Source organism: Lipotes vexillifer, unplaced genomic scaffold (assembly GCF_000442215.2).
Source record: "Lipotes vexillifer unplaced genomic scaffold, Lipotes_vexillifer_v1.1 scaffold617, whole genome shotgun sequence".
Lineage (NCBI taxonomy): Eukaryota > Metazoa > Chordata > Mammalia > Artiodactyla > Lipotidae > Lipotes > Lipotes vexillifer.
Window position 1 is genome coordinate 1516063 of NW_006771417.1, and position 18415 is coordinate 1534477.

The 18415-nt window shown below is 34.9% G+C and overlaps 1 protein-coding gene across 1 annotated transcript in view; it reads left to right on the plus strand.

Annotated features, from left to right (window-relative positions):
- The window catches only part of STK31 (serine/threonine kinase 31), a 91292-nt gene that overhangs the window by 12372 nt on the left and 60505 nt on the right, over window positions 1–18415 (plus strand). The window contains 5 exon segments of the mRNA XM_007446750.1: window positions 977–1075; window positions 6266–6340; window positions 7810–7968; window positions 12512–12870; window positions 13849–14023. Coding sequence (XP_007446812.1) covers window positions 977–1075; window positions 6266–6340; window positions 7810–7968; window positions 12512–12870; window positions 13849–14023 — 867 coding nt within the window.

Below are 18415 nucleotides of genomic sequence, written 5' to 3' on the forward strand. Positions count from 1 at the left end.
CGGCAGGCGGACTCTCAACCACTGTGCCACCAGGGAAGCCCCAGGATCATCTTTTATTTCCCTGCCCTAGCCCTGGATTCAACCACTCTCCAAAGAACTCTTGTTCCTTTTATTAGAGAACGGTGTTTAAAAATCAAGATCTGGGCACTAGGTGTGCTTATTGCTACTTGAATGTCATGGCTTCTAGGCTTTCTCAGCGGACAGAGATAGGAACTATATATATATTTATAAATATACTATATAAATACAAATATATATATAACTAACACATATACACATCTGTATCTCTGTGTGTCTCTTTCATATATGCATATATTCACACACAAACATATGTATACACATGCACACATATATATGTGTGTTTGTGTATATGTGTGTGTATGTATACACACACACACGAGTTCATACTGATACTTTCCAATTGTAATCTAACACTGCAGGTTCATTCTAGCCTTCTTATTTGTAATTTCTCTCTCCCTGCTTTCATTATCTAGAACATACTTACTTACTTGTTCAGTCCTAGTATATACCTAAAGTAGTTTCAAAATTGTTAACCCATGCCCCTGTGAGAAATAAATTTACTAACTAGATTACAGTATTTATATAGAGAGAACCTGTACATTTTGAAATTGTTTTTACATCTGTTTCCTTTACACAACAACAAATATGTGAGAAGATCCATGTCATTTGACCAAAATGTGGTTATCTATTTTGAGCAATTAGAACTAAAGTAAAACCCAGAGACAATTGTTTAAAGTTACCTCTTAATATGATATTAATAATATTTGGTAAATAGCCTAGTTCCATTTCTTACAAAGAACTTTTTTGAACTATGAAAAAATAATGACATAAGAATTGATTTAATTTCTAATGCTCCAAAACCTTTTAAGTATTATGCATAGTAGAACCCCCATTTGCATAACACTGTCAAATAATATTTTACTGAATCTTATACTATATCTATTCTTCCTTCTAGAGTATCAGTAGAAATAAGGATATTATGAAGATTGGTTGTTCACTGTCTGAAGTCTGTCCCCATGCCAATTCAGTTTTTGGGAATCTTGATCCAAAGAAGGTGAGCCATATTCTTGGGTATAATTATTCTATCTTATTAGCTTTGCTGTGTCTCAGATTTTATAGTTTTTGGAATTTTTAATATATTTGAAAGGAAGAGGCAAGTTTTTAGAATTTGTATAAACTACCGTCATAATAAGTTTACTTTTTCAAAAATACTTATGAACTATCTGCTAGGTACTGGGTACTGTGTTAAGCATTAAGTATACAGTGGTGAACAAAATAGAATCCTTGCCCTTGACACTGATTCATAAAAATTTGTAAGAGACATACTTATGGAGAACAGTTGGACAATATATATATGTACATATATTTTTTAATTGACATATAACTTAGAGTGAAGAGTGTATCTCTTAATCTCTTGATGAATTTTTCATATCTATGCATCTGTGTGATCACCACCCAGATCAAGATACAATTCTATCACCCTAGAAAATTCCCTCAGGCCCCTTCTCAGTCAATTCTTGGTCAGTAGTCCCCTAACAAAGGTAATCATTATTCTGACTTATATCACCATAGGTTCATTTGCCTGTTCTTAAATTATACAATATGTACTCTTTTGTATATGTCTGGCTTGTTCAACGTAATTTCTGAGATTTATCCATATTATTGTGTGTTTGTTCTTTTTCAAGCTATGCAGTATTTCACTGTATAAATATACCAAAATTTATCTGTTCTCCTTTGATGGGCGTTTGGAGTGTTTGTAGTTTTTGGCTACTGTGAATGAAACTGCTGTGAAATCCTTATACAAGCCTTCTAATGGATATTTAAACTTATTTCTTTTTTGTATATACCTAGGAGTAAAATTGCCAAGTCATAGGGTAGGCATGTTTCACTATAGTAGGTACTGGCCAGTTTGGAAAAGTATTGAACCAGTTTGCATCCTTACCAGCAAAGTATGAGAGTTCCAGTTCCTCCGTGTCCTCCCCAACCCTTCTCATTGTCAGTCTTTCTAATTTTAGCCATTTTGGTGGGTGTGTATTGTCATTTTGTGATTTTAACTTCATTTTCCTGATGAGTACTAAGCTTAAGCATGCTTTTCAGGTTTTATTACCTATTTGGATATCCTGTTTTGTGAAGTACCTATTTAGATCTTTTCCCAGTTTTCAAGGTTGTTTGTCTTAGATTGATTTGTAGGAAGTTCTGTACAGTTGGCCCTCCATATCCATGGGTTCCACATCCATGGATTCATCCAATTGTGGATCAAAAACATTCCAAAAATTTTTCAGGAAGTTCCAAAAAGCAAAATTTGAATTTGCTGTGTACTGGCAACTATTTACATAGCATTTACATTGTATTTACAACTATTTATGTAGCAATTACATCATATTCAGTATTACAGGTAATCTAGAAATGATTTAAATTTTATGGGAGGATGTGTATAAGTTATATGCAAATACTGTGCCATTTTTTATAAGGGACTTTAGCATCTGAGGGGGATCCTGGGACCAGTCCCCTGTGGATACCAAGGGACAACTGCACATATTCTTTATATATTCTGGATATGAGTCTGTTGTCTTATATGTGTGTTGCCAGTGTCTTCTCCTAGTGTATGACTTCCCTATTCACATTCTTGATAACATTTGAAATCTGTTAATTTTTTCTTTTTTGTTTTGTGCTTTCTGTTTCCTATATAAGATCTCTTTACTTACCTCAAGGTCATGACTATATTCTCCAATTTTGTTTTTTCCCTAGAAGTTTTTGCCTTTTGCATTTAGGGCTGTGGTTTACCTCCAATAATTTTTGGTTATGATGTGAAGTAGAGGTTACATTTAATTTTCTTCCATGTCGATATCCAGTTATATCAAAGCCATTTATTTAAATATAATCCTTTTTTTGTTGAATTGTCTTGGAATCTTTGCTTTAAATCAGATGACTATATGTGCGTGTTAACCATCTTTTTCAAAATAGTAAATGCCTGTAGTCTTGGATGCATCATTTTCTCTGCCAAGAATTTATCCTTTGGACATTTAAGTACAGAAAGTACTCAGAGATGTTTGCACAGATATATTCAATGTAACATTATTTGTAATAGGCAAAAGTGGAGATTAAATATCCTTTAATATATCAATATTAGAGTAGTAGTAGTAGTGATAATAGTGACAGCTAGCATTTTAATCTTACCCTTTGTGAGGCAGACAGTGTTCTAAATACTTGGCTACTAACATTTAATCCTCACTCATTTGTACTAACTCATTTAATCCTCACAGCAACCCTGTGAGGCAGATGTTATTATTTTTTACTTTATTTTTTTGGAAATTGAGACACAGCTAGGATAACTTTATGAAAATCACCAGCTAGTTAAAGGTGGATCAAATATTTAAACTCACAGAGCCCACCTTCTTAACTGTTACCCTATATTGGAATAATTAATGAACTGTGGTAGATCCTTATTTTGGAATACTAAGTAATCATTTTGGGGGCTGATAGCTAGGGCGAGGTAAGCACTGAATTTAAGGAGGCACTTTTGCAAGTTCTGGGTTGATACCCCAGAGTGAATTCCCCTTTAAAAATTTTGTGCCCCAGGGCTTCCCTGGTGGCGCAGTGGTTGAGAGTCTGCCTGCCGATGCAGGGAACACGGGTTCGTGCCCTGGTCCGGGAAGATCCCACATGCCGCGGAGCGGCTGGGCCCGTGAGCCACGGCCGCTGAGCCTGCGCGTCCGGAGCCTGTGCTCTGCAACAGGAGAGGCCACGACAGTGAGAGGCCCACGTACCGCAAAAAAAAAAAAAAAAATTTGTGCCCTGGGTGCCTTGCTTGTCTCACCCAGCCCCAAGCCCTGGTTACTTAAATGAGGGAGATAGAGTTCTGTATTTTGATATGGAATTAGGTGAAAAATAGTGTATTTAAAATGAACCCATTTATATAAATAAAAAAGCATAAACATATAGTGTACATGTGAAATTAGTGTAAATGTAAAATTATTTTCAGGAGGTGCATGTGGAAGAGTATTGGGAAGGAAGTCTTACTCTTTACCTCTTTGGGTATACTTTGATTTTCTTTTAATAATGTGCCTTTATTTAGTTTTATTTAAAAATAATTTAAAACCCCAATGACGTATATAAAAAGGTGTAAGAAGAAATTTAGAAGGAAGAAAGGATTGTAGCTTGGAGCTGAGCATCAGAATGGATAAGATAATGCAATTTGTAAAGATTTTAGGGCTTTTTTTAAACATCCTTTAAACATCCTTGTAGTCTGTGACTGTGTTTAATAGTATTATGAGTTAAGACATAAATCACTTACTTTATAAAAAATTCAACCTATTTTCAGTAATAGACTTCTCATTATAAATGATTACTTAGCCACCTCTGATTATCTGTGAATGGATTATACTGTGTAAATTTTCTTTATTGATTGAGTAGTTCTCTTCCTCTTACCACGTAGTCAGGACATGGGGTGTGAATTGTGGAGTCGTGAGAGAGGATTGGGACTAGGCACAGTGGGAATAACTATATAGTTCTGACTGTGCTCTCAAGACAAACCTGTTTGGGATAGATTTGTATTTATGGTGGTGGTTGTGATTATTCACACTAACAGAGTCAAGAACTTTAGATTGCTCAGTTTGGTTGGGTTCAAGCTCTATTTCTAGAGGTATCCCCACCCCTACCTAGACTGAGTTACAATGATACACCATTTCTGTCACTTGCCTTGTATTGAATTGTTAATTTTATTGGTATATATTACAAAATCGTAACTAATGGTAATGTGATCTTTTGCAAAGTTTGAAATTGGATAGGACGGTTGATGATCAGGTATTTCTGCTACTAAACCTGTTTGCTTGCTAAAAAATGAAGTAAGATGGCTAGGAGAGGGTACCAGGCCACTTGTGCTCTCTCTTGCCCTTCAGTTGTTGAGTGTTAGCTGAGGGAACCAGAGTTAAGTGGTAATTGAACACACCTGTCCTTTGTAGCATTTGCTTTCTTAGCTATCCATTTGTGTGTCTAAGTTGATTTGTATTTTGTTGCTTTGAGGAGTTGAGGATTTTTACATTTCACCCTCTGTATTCCTTTTGCTTTAAAATCTGTGAATTTGTCCTAGTTCAGAGTGATAAATTAATTTTATACTCCATCACTTAAAGCCATGCTCCTCAACCTTTTTTTCATGATGCCCTTCTAAGGCATTTTTTTCCCTAATGGGTCTCCTCTCTGCAAGACATTTTAACACCACAGATATACTGGATATCTATTTATGTTGTCAGGTAGGGTTGAACTTTGGAGGACTAAAAACCACTGTAATATCTAAGATTCTCCTCCATGCTCCCAAGAACCAGTTTTTACTCCCATGGGGATAATATTGCTCCCATTGAGAATGTATGATTTAAAGTGGTTATCAACCTGGGGTTACTTGTATCTTCCACTCCCACCCCCGGAGACATTTGGCAATGTGTGGAGACATTTTTGCTTGTCACAACTGGAGGGAGTGTTATTGGCATCTTGTAGGTAGAAGCCGGGGGGAAGCTGCTAAACATCCTACAACGCATATGACAAAAGACAGCCTCCGTCCCCCCACCAAGGAATTATCCTGTCTCTAATGTCAGTAGTGCTGAGGTTGAGACACTGACTTAAAGTATGTAAATTTTTCTCTTTGTTCTCTATTAAACATAATTAAATTAAAATATAAATTTAAAATATATGAAGGTTCAGTATTAAGGATATTATCTAATGTAATTTATTTACTTATATTTACAATAACACTGAAATCTTTCTGTATAAAGTAAAAAGTGTAAGAATCTTTCTTGTCTGGTTGGACATAGGGATCCTACCATGGTTGAGAATTAGACTTAAGTGGCATGTACTTGGCATGTTTGTGTTTTAGGAACAATTAATTGTACCAATTATGTCTTCAGACATCAAAACAGCATGACTTTAAGTGTTTGATGCTTGGGCCTTTTTTTGAGTTTTCTGTCTTTCGTCTTCTCTCTCCTGTTTTTTGGAGAGGCAGAAAAACATAATGGACTCTGAAGTCAGTTGCCTGAATTTGAATACTGGTTCTGCTGCTTACTAGTTTATGACTTTGGGCTTATAATGGTGAAAATAAAGTACCTGCCTCATAGCGTTGTTATGAGAATAAAATAAGTTATTATGCTTATTTATGTATAGTAAGTCCTTAATAAATGCTAATTATTATTCTGATCTACTTAGCATTAAATTCATTAAAATGCCAAATAATTTTACTTTCTTTTTCTCTTTGTAGATTTATGGAGGATTATTTTCTGAAGATAAATGTTGGTACAGATGCAAAGTACTGAAAATCATCAGTGATGAAAAGGCAGGAACAAGTGTTCAATTTTTTTGCTCTGAGGAATATTTATTTTGGTTCCAAAATTTGATGCTTATTTAGTCCTTCATTGCTTATTCATAGTACTAATAAAATATGGTTGAATGAACTTATAAACTGATTAAAACATAAATTTTTCCCTGTAGAGAACACAAAAGAAATGAATTGCTTAAAAAAATACAAGTCAGATTCAGGAATATTCTTCTGATTTTAAGTTGTTGTATAATCACCCCATATTATCCAAGTATAGATTACTTAATTTGTGATTATTTTTGGTGACCAATTGGTTCTTTGTACCTTAGTTCTTAATAATTATGTTTGATTCTTGCTGAGTAACTTAAAAGTTCATTCTATTAAGATTGAGTAGGAAAAGAATATTTGATTGATCCTGAAGTTATGGTTATCTTTTACTTAGTTGATGTGCATATTGTTAATAATGAAGATTGGCTTGCCACTTTCTCACACCTTGGTTAAATGTGATGAATTTTCTTTGCATTTAGCTATTTTGTTTTTTACATTGTGAAATTGTGGGACATTTTTAAGGGAATTTGTGGAGATAGGATTCTGAATAGCCGTTTGGTGGCAATTGCACATTGCAGGCTCTGTAAAAGCATCTCTGTAGGGTTTCTTTTACTGTTTTTTTCTGTGTCTACTTTCCTGGACTTAAAATATTTTATAATATATATGTTTTGTAAATATTGTTCTTGGTGTAATAAGAAGGTAAGGTGAAACACCTTGAGTAATGTTCCACATATCTTTAAAAAATCTCTTGATTTATTACTGTCATGGGTAGTGGTTTATCTTAGTGAAATAGACCTTTTCTCCACAGTTTGACAACTGGAGGTGATATTTTGTGTTTGCTTTTGGTTTGGCTTTAACTTTTTTAAATTAAAGGACGAGATGGCTTTTGACCTTGTAATAAACTATTTTTCTTTTTTACTTTTTATACAGATATAGAGCTGGAGGTAAGGGTGAATTTGATTCATTTCCAAGATCTAACAGTTGGAGTAGGCTTAAGTTTATCAAAGAAAGTTTCATAACTTTGCCTTTATTTTCAGATTTTATTGTTTCCAACTTGAATTTAAGAAGGTTGATTGATTTTGAAGGTTGATTGATTTTAACATTTGAGATAGGAGAGAGTTGTAAGTTTCATAGATTTATGTTTATTTAAATACTATTGTTTAAAAAAAATCAAAATGAGAAATGGTACTGTTGGAAATAGTACTGTTTGGTACTGGTTGAACTAGTACCAAATATAGAAATCCTCGGGATCTCATGGACTGTGGATTTTCTATATTTTGAGGATATTGCTGGAGCTCTCATTTCTGAATGCATTTTGTCAGTTTCAGGTAAAATGCTATCATGATTTACAGGTAGTTAACAGAAAGCAGCAAATGGGTAGTTTCTTTGGAGATATTTAATCTAAGTTCTGTATTAGCATTTCTCTCATTTTTTTCCAGTGTCTGGTGAGATATATTGACTATGGAAATAGTGAAATTCTAAGTCGATCTGAAATAGCTGAGATTCCTTTGGATCTGCAGTTTTCTAGTGTTGCCACAAAGTATAGACTTTGGGGACTACAGATTCCTTCTGGCCAAGAAGTTACCCAGTTTGATCAGGCAAGTCAAAGATTGTAAATATTTTTGCTAATGGAAGTAAAACTATGTGCTGGAAACGCAATATAAGTGTGCTAAAAATCCATTAATTTTCTTTGATATAAAAGCTTGTATAAATTAATGAAAAATATGAAATTATAGAATAATTCACAGACAATTATATAATATATTTGTGCTCATCTTTGCTAGGTAAACATTATTGATCAGATAAGACATATGTGTGTGTGTGTGTGTGTGTGTGTGTGTATGTATATGCGCACACATATAATAAATGTAAGTAGTTTCTTCTGATGTGAAAGCTTCAAAGGATAGTCTCTTTTATGACGGAGAGAATGATGAATCTAATTATTTTGTTTTTTGCTTTTGCGAAAGTATTTATTAAACAAAAGTGCTCTTTAATCTAGCCCTGGCGATAAATATCACAAATTTGAAATTAGTGGAGTTGTAAATTAATTAGATTGTATCATTTTGGCAGAGGCTCATACTGTTCGATATAGGAATTGGCAGTGATGTTCTGCTAATCTAGACTGTTTGTATTCGTTTCCTTTAAATTTTGGGTTAGCAACGTAATTCTGGAAGACCTCTAATAATTTCAGTGGTAGTCTTAACAAGAGTCCTACCTCCTTTTAAATCTGTGCAACAGTGATGTTCTTTTGGTAGCTGATACTGCCATTGAGGGAATATCACATTGCAGAGTAATCAGATTTGTATTGTATATTTAGCAGCTCAAATGACTTATTTGAAAATAATTTAATCAGTACTAGAAGGAACAGTAAATTTTTTTTTTTTTTTTTTTTTCGGTACTTGGGCCTCTCACTGTTGTGTCCTCTCCCATTGTGGAGCACAGGCTCCGGACGCGCAGACTCAGTGCCCATGGCTCACAGGCCCAGCTGCTCCGCGGCATGTGGGATCTTCCCGGACCGGGGCACGAACCCGTGTCCCCTGCATCGGCAGGCCGACTCTCAACCATTGCCCCACCAGGGAAGCCCAGGAACAGTAAAATTTGAAAACCTTCTCTTTGCCTCTTTTTCTTGTTTTTAGAATCTTCTAGGCCGTTGGGTGTAGTTTTGTCTGCACTATAGTTACTTAGAAATGTTTCTGTACTTAAAACTTAGACTCTCATAAACAGAGTAAAGCATAGATATTATTGTAAAATTACACCCTAAAGTTTTGGTTTAAAATCTAAAATTTATTACTTTTTTTTAAATATAAATGTTTGACCAAGGTAGAGGCTTGTTTTGAATTTCTTGCATGCCTAGAACCTTGGAATCTTAAATTTACAGACCTTAGAATTCATCTGCTCTCATCTTATTGTTTTGCAAATGAAGAAATTGGGTCTACAGCAATTAAATAAGTTATTTAAAGTCATAAAGCTAATTAGGGCTGAGCTAGGGCTAGAACTCAAGTCCATTGCTATTCTCGTAGTAAGATGATATAAAATTTATGTAGATTGAAACAAACATGAATCAAAGAAAACGTCATTTTCAAAATTTATTTTTGGAACTGAAGAAATAAACTTCAGTATTGAGAATGTTTTATATGTTTCATAGATTCTTAATAGATGGTATTATTTGTATTTGCATGCTTACATTCAATAAAAAGACTATTCATTGGAGTTGAACTAATTAGTAAACTGAATGTTTTCTGGAAAGAAATGGTTATTCTTGAGTGCCTCTGCTTAGAAAGTCCATGTTTAGCCATTAATTCTCAGCTGAAGGTTCAAATGTAATTTCTTATAAGAAGTCTTTGCTGATACCCACCATTCATTCTCCTGCAGCTGTTTTAGTTCAATGTATAGGCATGTAGAGGTGTAATTTTTTTCCTCCCCCCACAAGATGGTGAGCTTGGTAGAGACAAGACTGTCTTGGTAGAGACAAGTATTTTAATCATTTTTTATGCTTAATCTCCCTGCTTCTGCCTGTTAGGTGTTAGATGAGCATCCAGTTTATCTAGCATTTGAATGGATGAATGGATAAGTAGGGATTCAGTTAAAAAAAAAAAGAAAGAGACTTCCAGAGGGTGTCCTGGGCACTGAAATACTTTCAACACATTTTAAACCAACACTTTCACACCTATGCTGAAGCACACTTGAAACTGAAACTCAAAAATGGTGGTAAAAATTGCTGAAGATCAAAGAAGATTAAATTACGTCCTAAATGCCTTTCTTACTTTGAAAATTTTCATGTAGAATCAGGGAATGAGAGGTAGAGATTGGAATATGGGTTTAACAGTTTAAAGGTCTTTTAACCTATTTTCTAATGTATCCAGACAAGGTTGGGTAGACTAAGAAAGCAAGTGATGCTTTCCTATTTCTGAATAAAGCTTTTTGTTAGAATTTAGGAGAACTCAGATTTTATTCCAAATTCAGGGTTCTGCCTGTAATTGTATATGATTCAGGGAGAATCTGGTTGAACAGTTTTGTACTAATTGTGATTAATGGCCATAACTACAAAGAATTTGACTTCAGAGAAAAGTCTGAAAATCAGATTTATGTGTAAAAATTTCTAAATAGTATACCTTTAGAACATTCAGCTTTAGGTAATTGGAACTTTTGTAAAAAGTAGATTTATTTCCACTTAAATTCATATGTTGCCCAAGGACAGAGTTTCTTGAAGTGTTAAGTATTAAGAATTTCATATATTGCAGCAGTAATTCTCTGACACTGTCACTTCCATTAAGATTGGTTAGGGGTGGAAGTTATACTTGAATTTTAGATAGACTTTCAACATTAAGGGTTGAAATTAAGGTTTTTTTATGAAAGAGGTTAACTAAAAACTATATTCTGATTGATCAAAATCTTAGATATATTTCAGTGAATTATATTTTGAGTCTGTTAGCTTTGCCTGCTTGATCTCATTTTTTGGTGATGCATTCTGGACCATCTTTGCTTTCTACATTGGTGTTCTTGGTGAATTCAAGTATCTCAATATGTGGGTATTTAAAATTTTTATGATTTGAAAAATTTATTAAACCTGTGTTTTTGGTAACTTAGAATACTTGGTCATTTTGGTTTGTGGATTAAAAAAATTCTTTTTTCTTTTTGGTAGTGATGGTTGGTGATCCTTGAGCCTATGTAGTTTGAATCTGCTGTACCCTTTTAGATGCATCCTTTTAGGCTCAGGAGTTCTTAACCTGGGCTTAAAATATATCATAGTAAAATAATTTTCTTTGTAGTTCTCCTTATGTTTATGTTATACATTCAAAAACATTTTTCCAAGAAGGATTCCAAAGGGTTCACCAGATCAATAAAGGAGCCTATGGCATGGAAAAAGTTAAGAACTCCTACATTGATCTCCCTTCTACCCGCTATACTACCATATAGTTAAAAAGGAAATAGTTACTCCCTATCAATATTATTTAGTTTCTTGTACCTTGAAAAAATTTTTTCTTTCTTTTTTTTTAATGTGACTAGCTTGTATTTTCTGGTTTTTAATTTGTTCTTTATGCTCATGTTGCCTGGATTATTATTGGTATGATTACCTATTTGGTTTTATTTGCATAAGCTTTATTGTTTGTCATATTTACCTAGTGAGAATATAGCTAAAAATAAAGCTTCTCCCTAAGAGAGTTATGGCCCATAAGATTAATTACATCAGGGATTCCAAGGAAGATGTGAAACAAGATATTTTTGTCTCAAATTTATACTTTATATATTCTGAGAAATGATTCATTTCCTCTATAGGATGAAAGTTAGGTAAGGAATTTAGAGAAATTTGGGAAGAGAGGAATAATTATCAAATTGGATCATATCAAAGTAATTTTAGGAGTTCAGATTTCTGGAGATGTAAGCAAGTTCTTATTAAAGTTAAATCTCAAGATATCTTCAATTCTAAATATGTTTTAGGTATGTCTTTGCTCAGTGCTGTGGATCAATAATCTATAATTAAATGTTATCAAGTACCTACTCACATGTCTTCTCATATGCCAGTTACACAGGTATTGCTCCCTAGACAAAATTCTATTTAAGAGTTTTAATTTAGGAATTTCTAACATCTCATATTCCATAATTGCAGTTTGTTGAGTTTTTAAAAAAATTTTTGATGTTTTATGCCTTGAGTTTCTGTTTTCTGCTTCTGCTCTTGTCTTACTTTGAAATAAGGGTACCTGATTAGGCCTTTAAAATGATTTTTAAAGTTTTGTTGAATTTGAGCATTTTTTCTAGATACCAAAATTCATTTTTATGTGGTGTAGCTCCTCAGGGCACCATTATATGTAATTAGGGCCAAAATGTCAACAGAATCTGCTTGGTTTAAAAAAATCATTCTAAGGTATTTAATTGGTACACATTTAACAATGTATAAATATGGCTGCCTATACTGGTCTCAGCTCTACTTCTAGAAAGGATTTTAGCAACTGTGTAATTGGAATATAGTCATACACAGGCAGAAGTGTATTTGCATTTAGCCAACAACAAGGTAAGACAACTTCTACAGAGATTTCAGAATGAGGAAATACGATCTTTGGAAAAACTAGGTAGAAACAAAATAAGTGGAGAAAAACATGTTGGTGTAGCTGGTTTATGTCTTCTTTTTTTTATCTTTCTTAGGGCAGAATCTTTTTGGGGAGCTTGATTTTTGAAAAGCAAATAAAAATGAGAATTAAAGCAACCTATCAAGATGGAACAGTTATTGCTCAGGCTGAGTATGGCAGTGTGGATATAGGGGAAGAGGTGGCTAAGAAAGGATTTGCAGAAAAATGCACACTTACTTCCAGCACTAACATCTGTGAGGAAAAAAAATCAGATCCTGGTCAGCTTGTCCTCAGGAACCTCAAAAGCCCCATTCCTTTGTGGGGGCATAGCTCAAACCAGTCACCCTTCATCAGGCCAAAGGACCACTTAAGTGGGAGGCTGTATCTCGACTTGAAGAGTGAAAATGATGCAGGAAATCATGTGACATTTCCAAAGTAAGACTATGTTGGGATTTTTAGTCTTGACTAATTTCTGATTTATGGTGTAAGCCCTTGTCATAGTAGAAGTCAAGGCTTATGTTTTTGGAGTCCTCAACTATGTCAGTGATTCTGAGGGATGATACTGATTATTTCTGTTTTTCTCAAGCAGGTATTCCTCTCCTCTTTAGCAGGAATATTTTAATTAAAAGCCATTTTGAAAGAAAAATCATTCCTGAATTGTTTGAAGTTCACATACCAACTCTTCATTCCAACTCTTTTGAATACATTTATTAAAAATAAAAATCTACCCCTAAATCTAAACGATTCAGCCAAGAGCCAGAATCTCAGATAAACTTGAAGTTTTTCCTTTGGCTTTAAGAGTATTTTAATGAGTTTTAGGGAATTGCCTTTCCTTTTTAACAAAAGAGAGGCTCTTTGTTCTTCCTGTGAAAATGTACTGTGATAGAATTTGATTATTACCAAAGGTGTTCACTTTTTAGATAATTTTGAATTATAAACTTGAAGCAAAAAGCCAGGTTTGATGTTTACCAAACCATTCTTATACTTCTGTATCATGATCTAGGCCATGATGCCATGTCTTGGGTAATAATATAGCTGTTTTTTGGGACCTTATCAGTGCTCTAGGAACTAAACTGTCAGATGGAGTGGAGTTGATGGGGAGGAGGGATTGGAAGAAACTGATACAGAAATGCTTTTTACTGTATTTCCTGGAGTTGATATTGCTATGAAGAAGTTGGAATATGTATTCTTTGAGATTTGGAGGCATTGTTTTTGAAGTGTTTCTTCAGTTATAAAATCTAGTTTGCATTAAAAATATTTTTTCATGTTGAATTAGGTAAAGGTTTTAGATTAGTTTCCAGAATTAACTTTAAGATCTATCATGCTAAAAAAAACCCAAGAGAATTTTAGGGTTTGATCCCTGTAACACTTACACAGTTTGTTTTTTACAATGAGTGAATTTGTTTTTAATAGGGAAAATTTGGCTGTTGGTGGCTTTAATTTAGGGTCGAATGTCAGCCTGGCAAAAATTAAGCAGGACCAGAAACTGATTGAAGAAAATGAAAAGCTTAAAACAGAGAAGGAGGTTCTTCTTGAAAGGTATAAGGCATTAGAATTGAAAGTAGAACAGACTGTCCAGGAGCTGCAGGTATGGTATGTTCAATGGTGTAAGGTAAAGAATGATGAACTGGGAAATCCTTATATTCATTTGCTCTTATTTGTTTGGTTAATTTTCTGTCTCCTTTCCTTTCCTTCCCTTCATCTCCCCACTCTTTATTCTCTCCTTTCTTTATATTTGTTTATAGATTTTTTTCTTATGCTACAAGCTAATCATCTTTGGATTTCATTGGATGTTTGAGAGATTAATAATTTCTCAGTTACATTTCCTCTTATGTTCTTTAAAATTTTTAACTATGGAAATTTTCAAACATTTTATTTATTTATTTAATCTATTATTTATTTTTGGCTGCGTTGGGTCTTTGTTGCTGTGTGTGGGCTTTCCCTAGTTGCGACGAGCGGGGGCTACTCTTCATTGTGGTGCGCAGGCTTCTCATTGCGGTGGCTTCTCTTGTTGAGGAGCATGGGCTATAGGCACGCGGGCCTCAGTAGTTGTGGCTCGCGGGCTCTAGAGCACAGGCTCAGTAGTTGTGGTGCACTGGCTTAGTTGCTCTGTGGCATGTGGGATCTTCCTGGACCAGGGATCGAACCTGTGTCCCCTGCATTGGCAGGCAGATTCTTAACCACTGAGCCACCAGGGAAGTCCCTCAAACATTTTAAAAAGAGAGAATTCAATAATTAATACTTATGTATCCATCACCCAGTTTTTACAATTATTAAGTACACAGCAGTCTTTTTAAAAATCTACTGAGTAATTTTAAAACAAATCCCATTCATAATATTTTAATGTATGTGCTTTTGTATGTATCTCTAATAGAAAAGAACTTCAAAAAAGACATAACCAACCAGGGCTTCCCTGGTGGCGCAGTGGTTGAGAGTCTGCCTGCCGATGCAGGGGACACAGGTTCATGCCCTGGTCTGGGAAGATCCCACATGCTACGGAGCGGCTGGGCCCGTGAGCCATGGCCGCTGAGCCTGCACGTCCGGAGCCTGTGCTCCGCAACGGGAGAGGCCACAACAGTGAGAGGCCTGCATACCGCAAAAAAAAAGGAAAAAAAAAAAAAGATATAACCATAATACTATTATACTTAAAAATTAACAATAATTCCTCAATATTTAATATCCAGTCAGTGTTCAGGTTTCCCATATTGCTCCATGAATGTCCTTTTATGGTTGATTTCTTCTAATCAGAATTCCTATTAGGCCCATACATTGAATTTTGGTTGATAGATCTCTTAAATTGCTTAATCTGCATCCTTGTGTTGCTTAACAGACTCCTGTATCTCCATGTGTTTCCTTTTATGGTAGTTAGGTCTCAAGGTTTGCTCAGATTCAGGGCAGTTTTTTTCCCCCCAAGAATATTGTGTGGTTTTCAAATGTGTAGCTTTTTCTGATACTAAATATGTTATCCCAGCACTATTTTCCAATTCTCTAACACCAACTGGATGTCCAACAATTCATTTTTGACGCTAAATACCAGGAGTTATCTCAGACTCCACAAGGTAAGGACTGAGTCCCTCAAGATTTAGCCCAGTTCAGGTACCAGCCACAAATCACGTCCCAGGCTACCCACACTTCTGTCTGGCTGAGTATAAATTTGAGGGTTCCTATGACCCCACCCCCACCCCCTGCCCTCAATTCAGTAATTCTCTAAAACAACTCCTAGGACTCAGGGAAGTGCTATGCTTATGGTTACAGTTTTATTATAAAGGATAAAACTCAGGAACAGCCAAGTAGAAGGAAGAGATGCATAGGGGAAGTTATGAAGGGGGTGGGTGGGTGGGGTCTCTGGGCCTGCCACTCTCCCAGCACATGGATTTGTTCACCAGTCTGGAAGGTCCCCCAAAGCTCATCATTCTGAACTTTTAAATTTTCTTCTGAGTTTTTTTAAAATCAAGGTTTTATTACATAGGCCTGGTTAAATCATTGACCATTGGTGATTGAACTCAATCTCCAGCCCCTAGATTCATATGTGACATTCTTCAGGGAACTCTGACTCATAAATCCATAAATCGTGTGTTTTATCCATTATAACTAATCCTTTAGCCAGGAACATCTTGCTAAGTGCATTTCAGAGATAAGGTCTCTTCCTCTTAGAAAACAGTCTGTTTTCTTTTTTAAAGGTTTAGTTGACAAGGAGATTAGACTAGTCACCTGCCTTTTATTTTCTCTATGGGTGTCCTGGTCCCCTTCCATGAAGAGAGTAAATGGATTATAGGCCAACGGCTTTGCCTGTTGGAGATATAAAGCCTTTCTTTCAACCCTGGAAAGTTCCTTGGTATCTCTTTCTGGCCTATCCTCTCTTCCTCCCACTCAGGGCAACCATTCTTCTGATTTATATATAACCACAGTTTCATTTTCCTGGTCCTGTACTTCATATAAATGGAATAATCCTCTGATACGTATTCTATTATGTTTGGCTTCATTCACTTAAAGAATAATGTCTGTGAGATTTATTGAGGTTGTGTTTATCAGTAGTTTGTTCATTTTTATTGCAAAGTAGTGTTCCATTCCATCAATATAACACAGTTTATTTACTCATTTTCTTATTCATGGGCATTTAGGTTGTTTTCAGGTTTTGGCCATTATAAATAAAGCCACTGTGAATATTCTTCTACAGGTCTTTTTGTGGATATATGGATTCACGTATTTTGGATTATATTCTTTCCTCAGCCATATCTAGTCTACTGATAAGCCCATCAAAAGCATTTTTCATTTCTGTCTACAGTGTTTTTGATTTCTGGCATATTTTGTTTGTTTCTTTCTTTCTTAGAATTTCCATCTCTCTGCTTACATTGCCTGTATGTTCTTGCATGCTGTCTACTTTATGTGTTAGAGCCCTTAGCATATTTATCCTACCATGTTTGAAGTTTTTGTCTGATAATTGCAATATTCCTGCTAGATCTGAATTTGATGCTGATGTTTGCTTTGTCTCTTCCAACTGTGTTTTTGTCTTCTAACATGTCTTACAAGTTTTTTTTTTTTTTGATAGCTAGGCATGATGTATTTGGTGAAAGGAACTTCTATAAATAGGAATTTAGTAAATGTGATGATTAGGTGTGGGGGGAAGGAGAAGCGTTTTATAGTCTAAAAAGACTAAGAAGGTCTTTTAGTGAGCCTGTGCCTCTGGACTGTGAATTTCACACTTGGAACTAGTTTTCTCCCCCACTCCCTTTAGAAAGGAGGATGGCTAGAGTGGGCTGGATTTGGGTATTTCCCTTCCCCCAGGTTAATTAGGCTTGGATAAAATCCTAGCAGGTAGGCTCTGTTTAAATGGTTTCCACTGAGGGCAGATCTTGTTAAGTACAGAATATTCTAACATATTTCAAAATGGTTCCTTTTCCCCTCCTCCTGCTGGAGGCTTGAGGGAATTTACTGTGAGAACCTGCTGGAGATCGAGGGGGTAAAACTCACAAAAATGTGGGGGCATCCTGATGATGGGGTCCCCCTGGTGTTTTTAACTTTCAGTTGTTCATACTGAGCCTCTAGCAATATGTCAGTTACAGTTGCAGCTTCCCTACTCCAGACTTCTTCCCTGGGTGGTGGGGATTGCTGCTCCAGAAAGTTTTGAGTTTCCTTTATTAGCCTGTCTTGTCTTTCCAGTTGTGCCTTGTGACCTTATCTCTGTGACAAATCTAAGAAAAATTGTTGATTTTTCAGTTGCTCAACTTTTTACTTGTTAGGATGGACTGGTGACTTTTCTTCTTACATGCTGGACTGGAAACTGGAAGTCCTTAACATTTTTCAAGAACTAATTTTTGCTTCTGTTGATTTTTTTTTCTTTATTGTTTGTCTCTCTTCTACTTTATTGATTTTACTTATTGTTATTATTGCCTTCCTTCAGTTTGTTCTTCTAGCTTCTTTAGATGGAAATTTGTATCATTGTTTTATTTTTTATTCATATAATTGTTTTTAATCTTTTGTTCTTTTATAATGTTTAAAGATTTCCCTTTAAGCATCACTTTACTTGTAGTCCACAAATTTTGATTTGTTTCTTTATTATTTAATCAAACATTTAAAAACTTACCGTTATTTATTTATTTTTTAAATCATGAGCTATTTAGAAGTGTGTTGCCTAATTTCCACATATTTGGAGATTTCCCTCCAGTATATTTTTGTTACTGATATTTTATTTTCTTAGCATCAGAGAGCATACTCAGTATGGTTTCAGTCCTTTCACATTTATTGATATTTGTTTTACTATCCAGCGTATTGTTTGTCCTTGGAAATGTTCCATATGCTTTTAAAAATTATGTGTATTCTACAGTTGTGTGGTGGAGTGTTTTATAAATGTTAGGTCGAATTGGTTGATAGTATTGTTTAAGTTTTTTTTTTTTTTTTTTTTTTTTTGTTTAGGGGCTTTACAATATTGTGTTAGTTTATACTGTACAGCAAAGTGAATCAGCTATATGTATACATATAT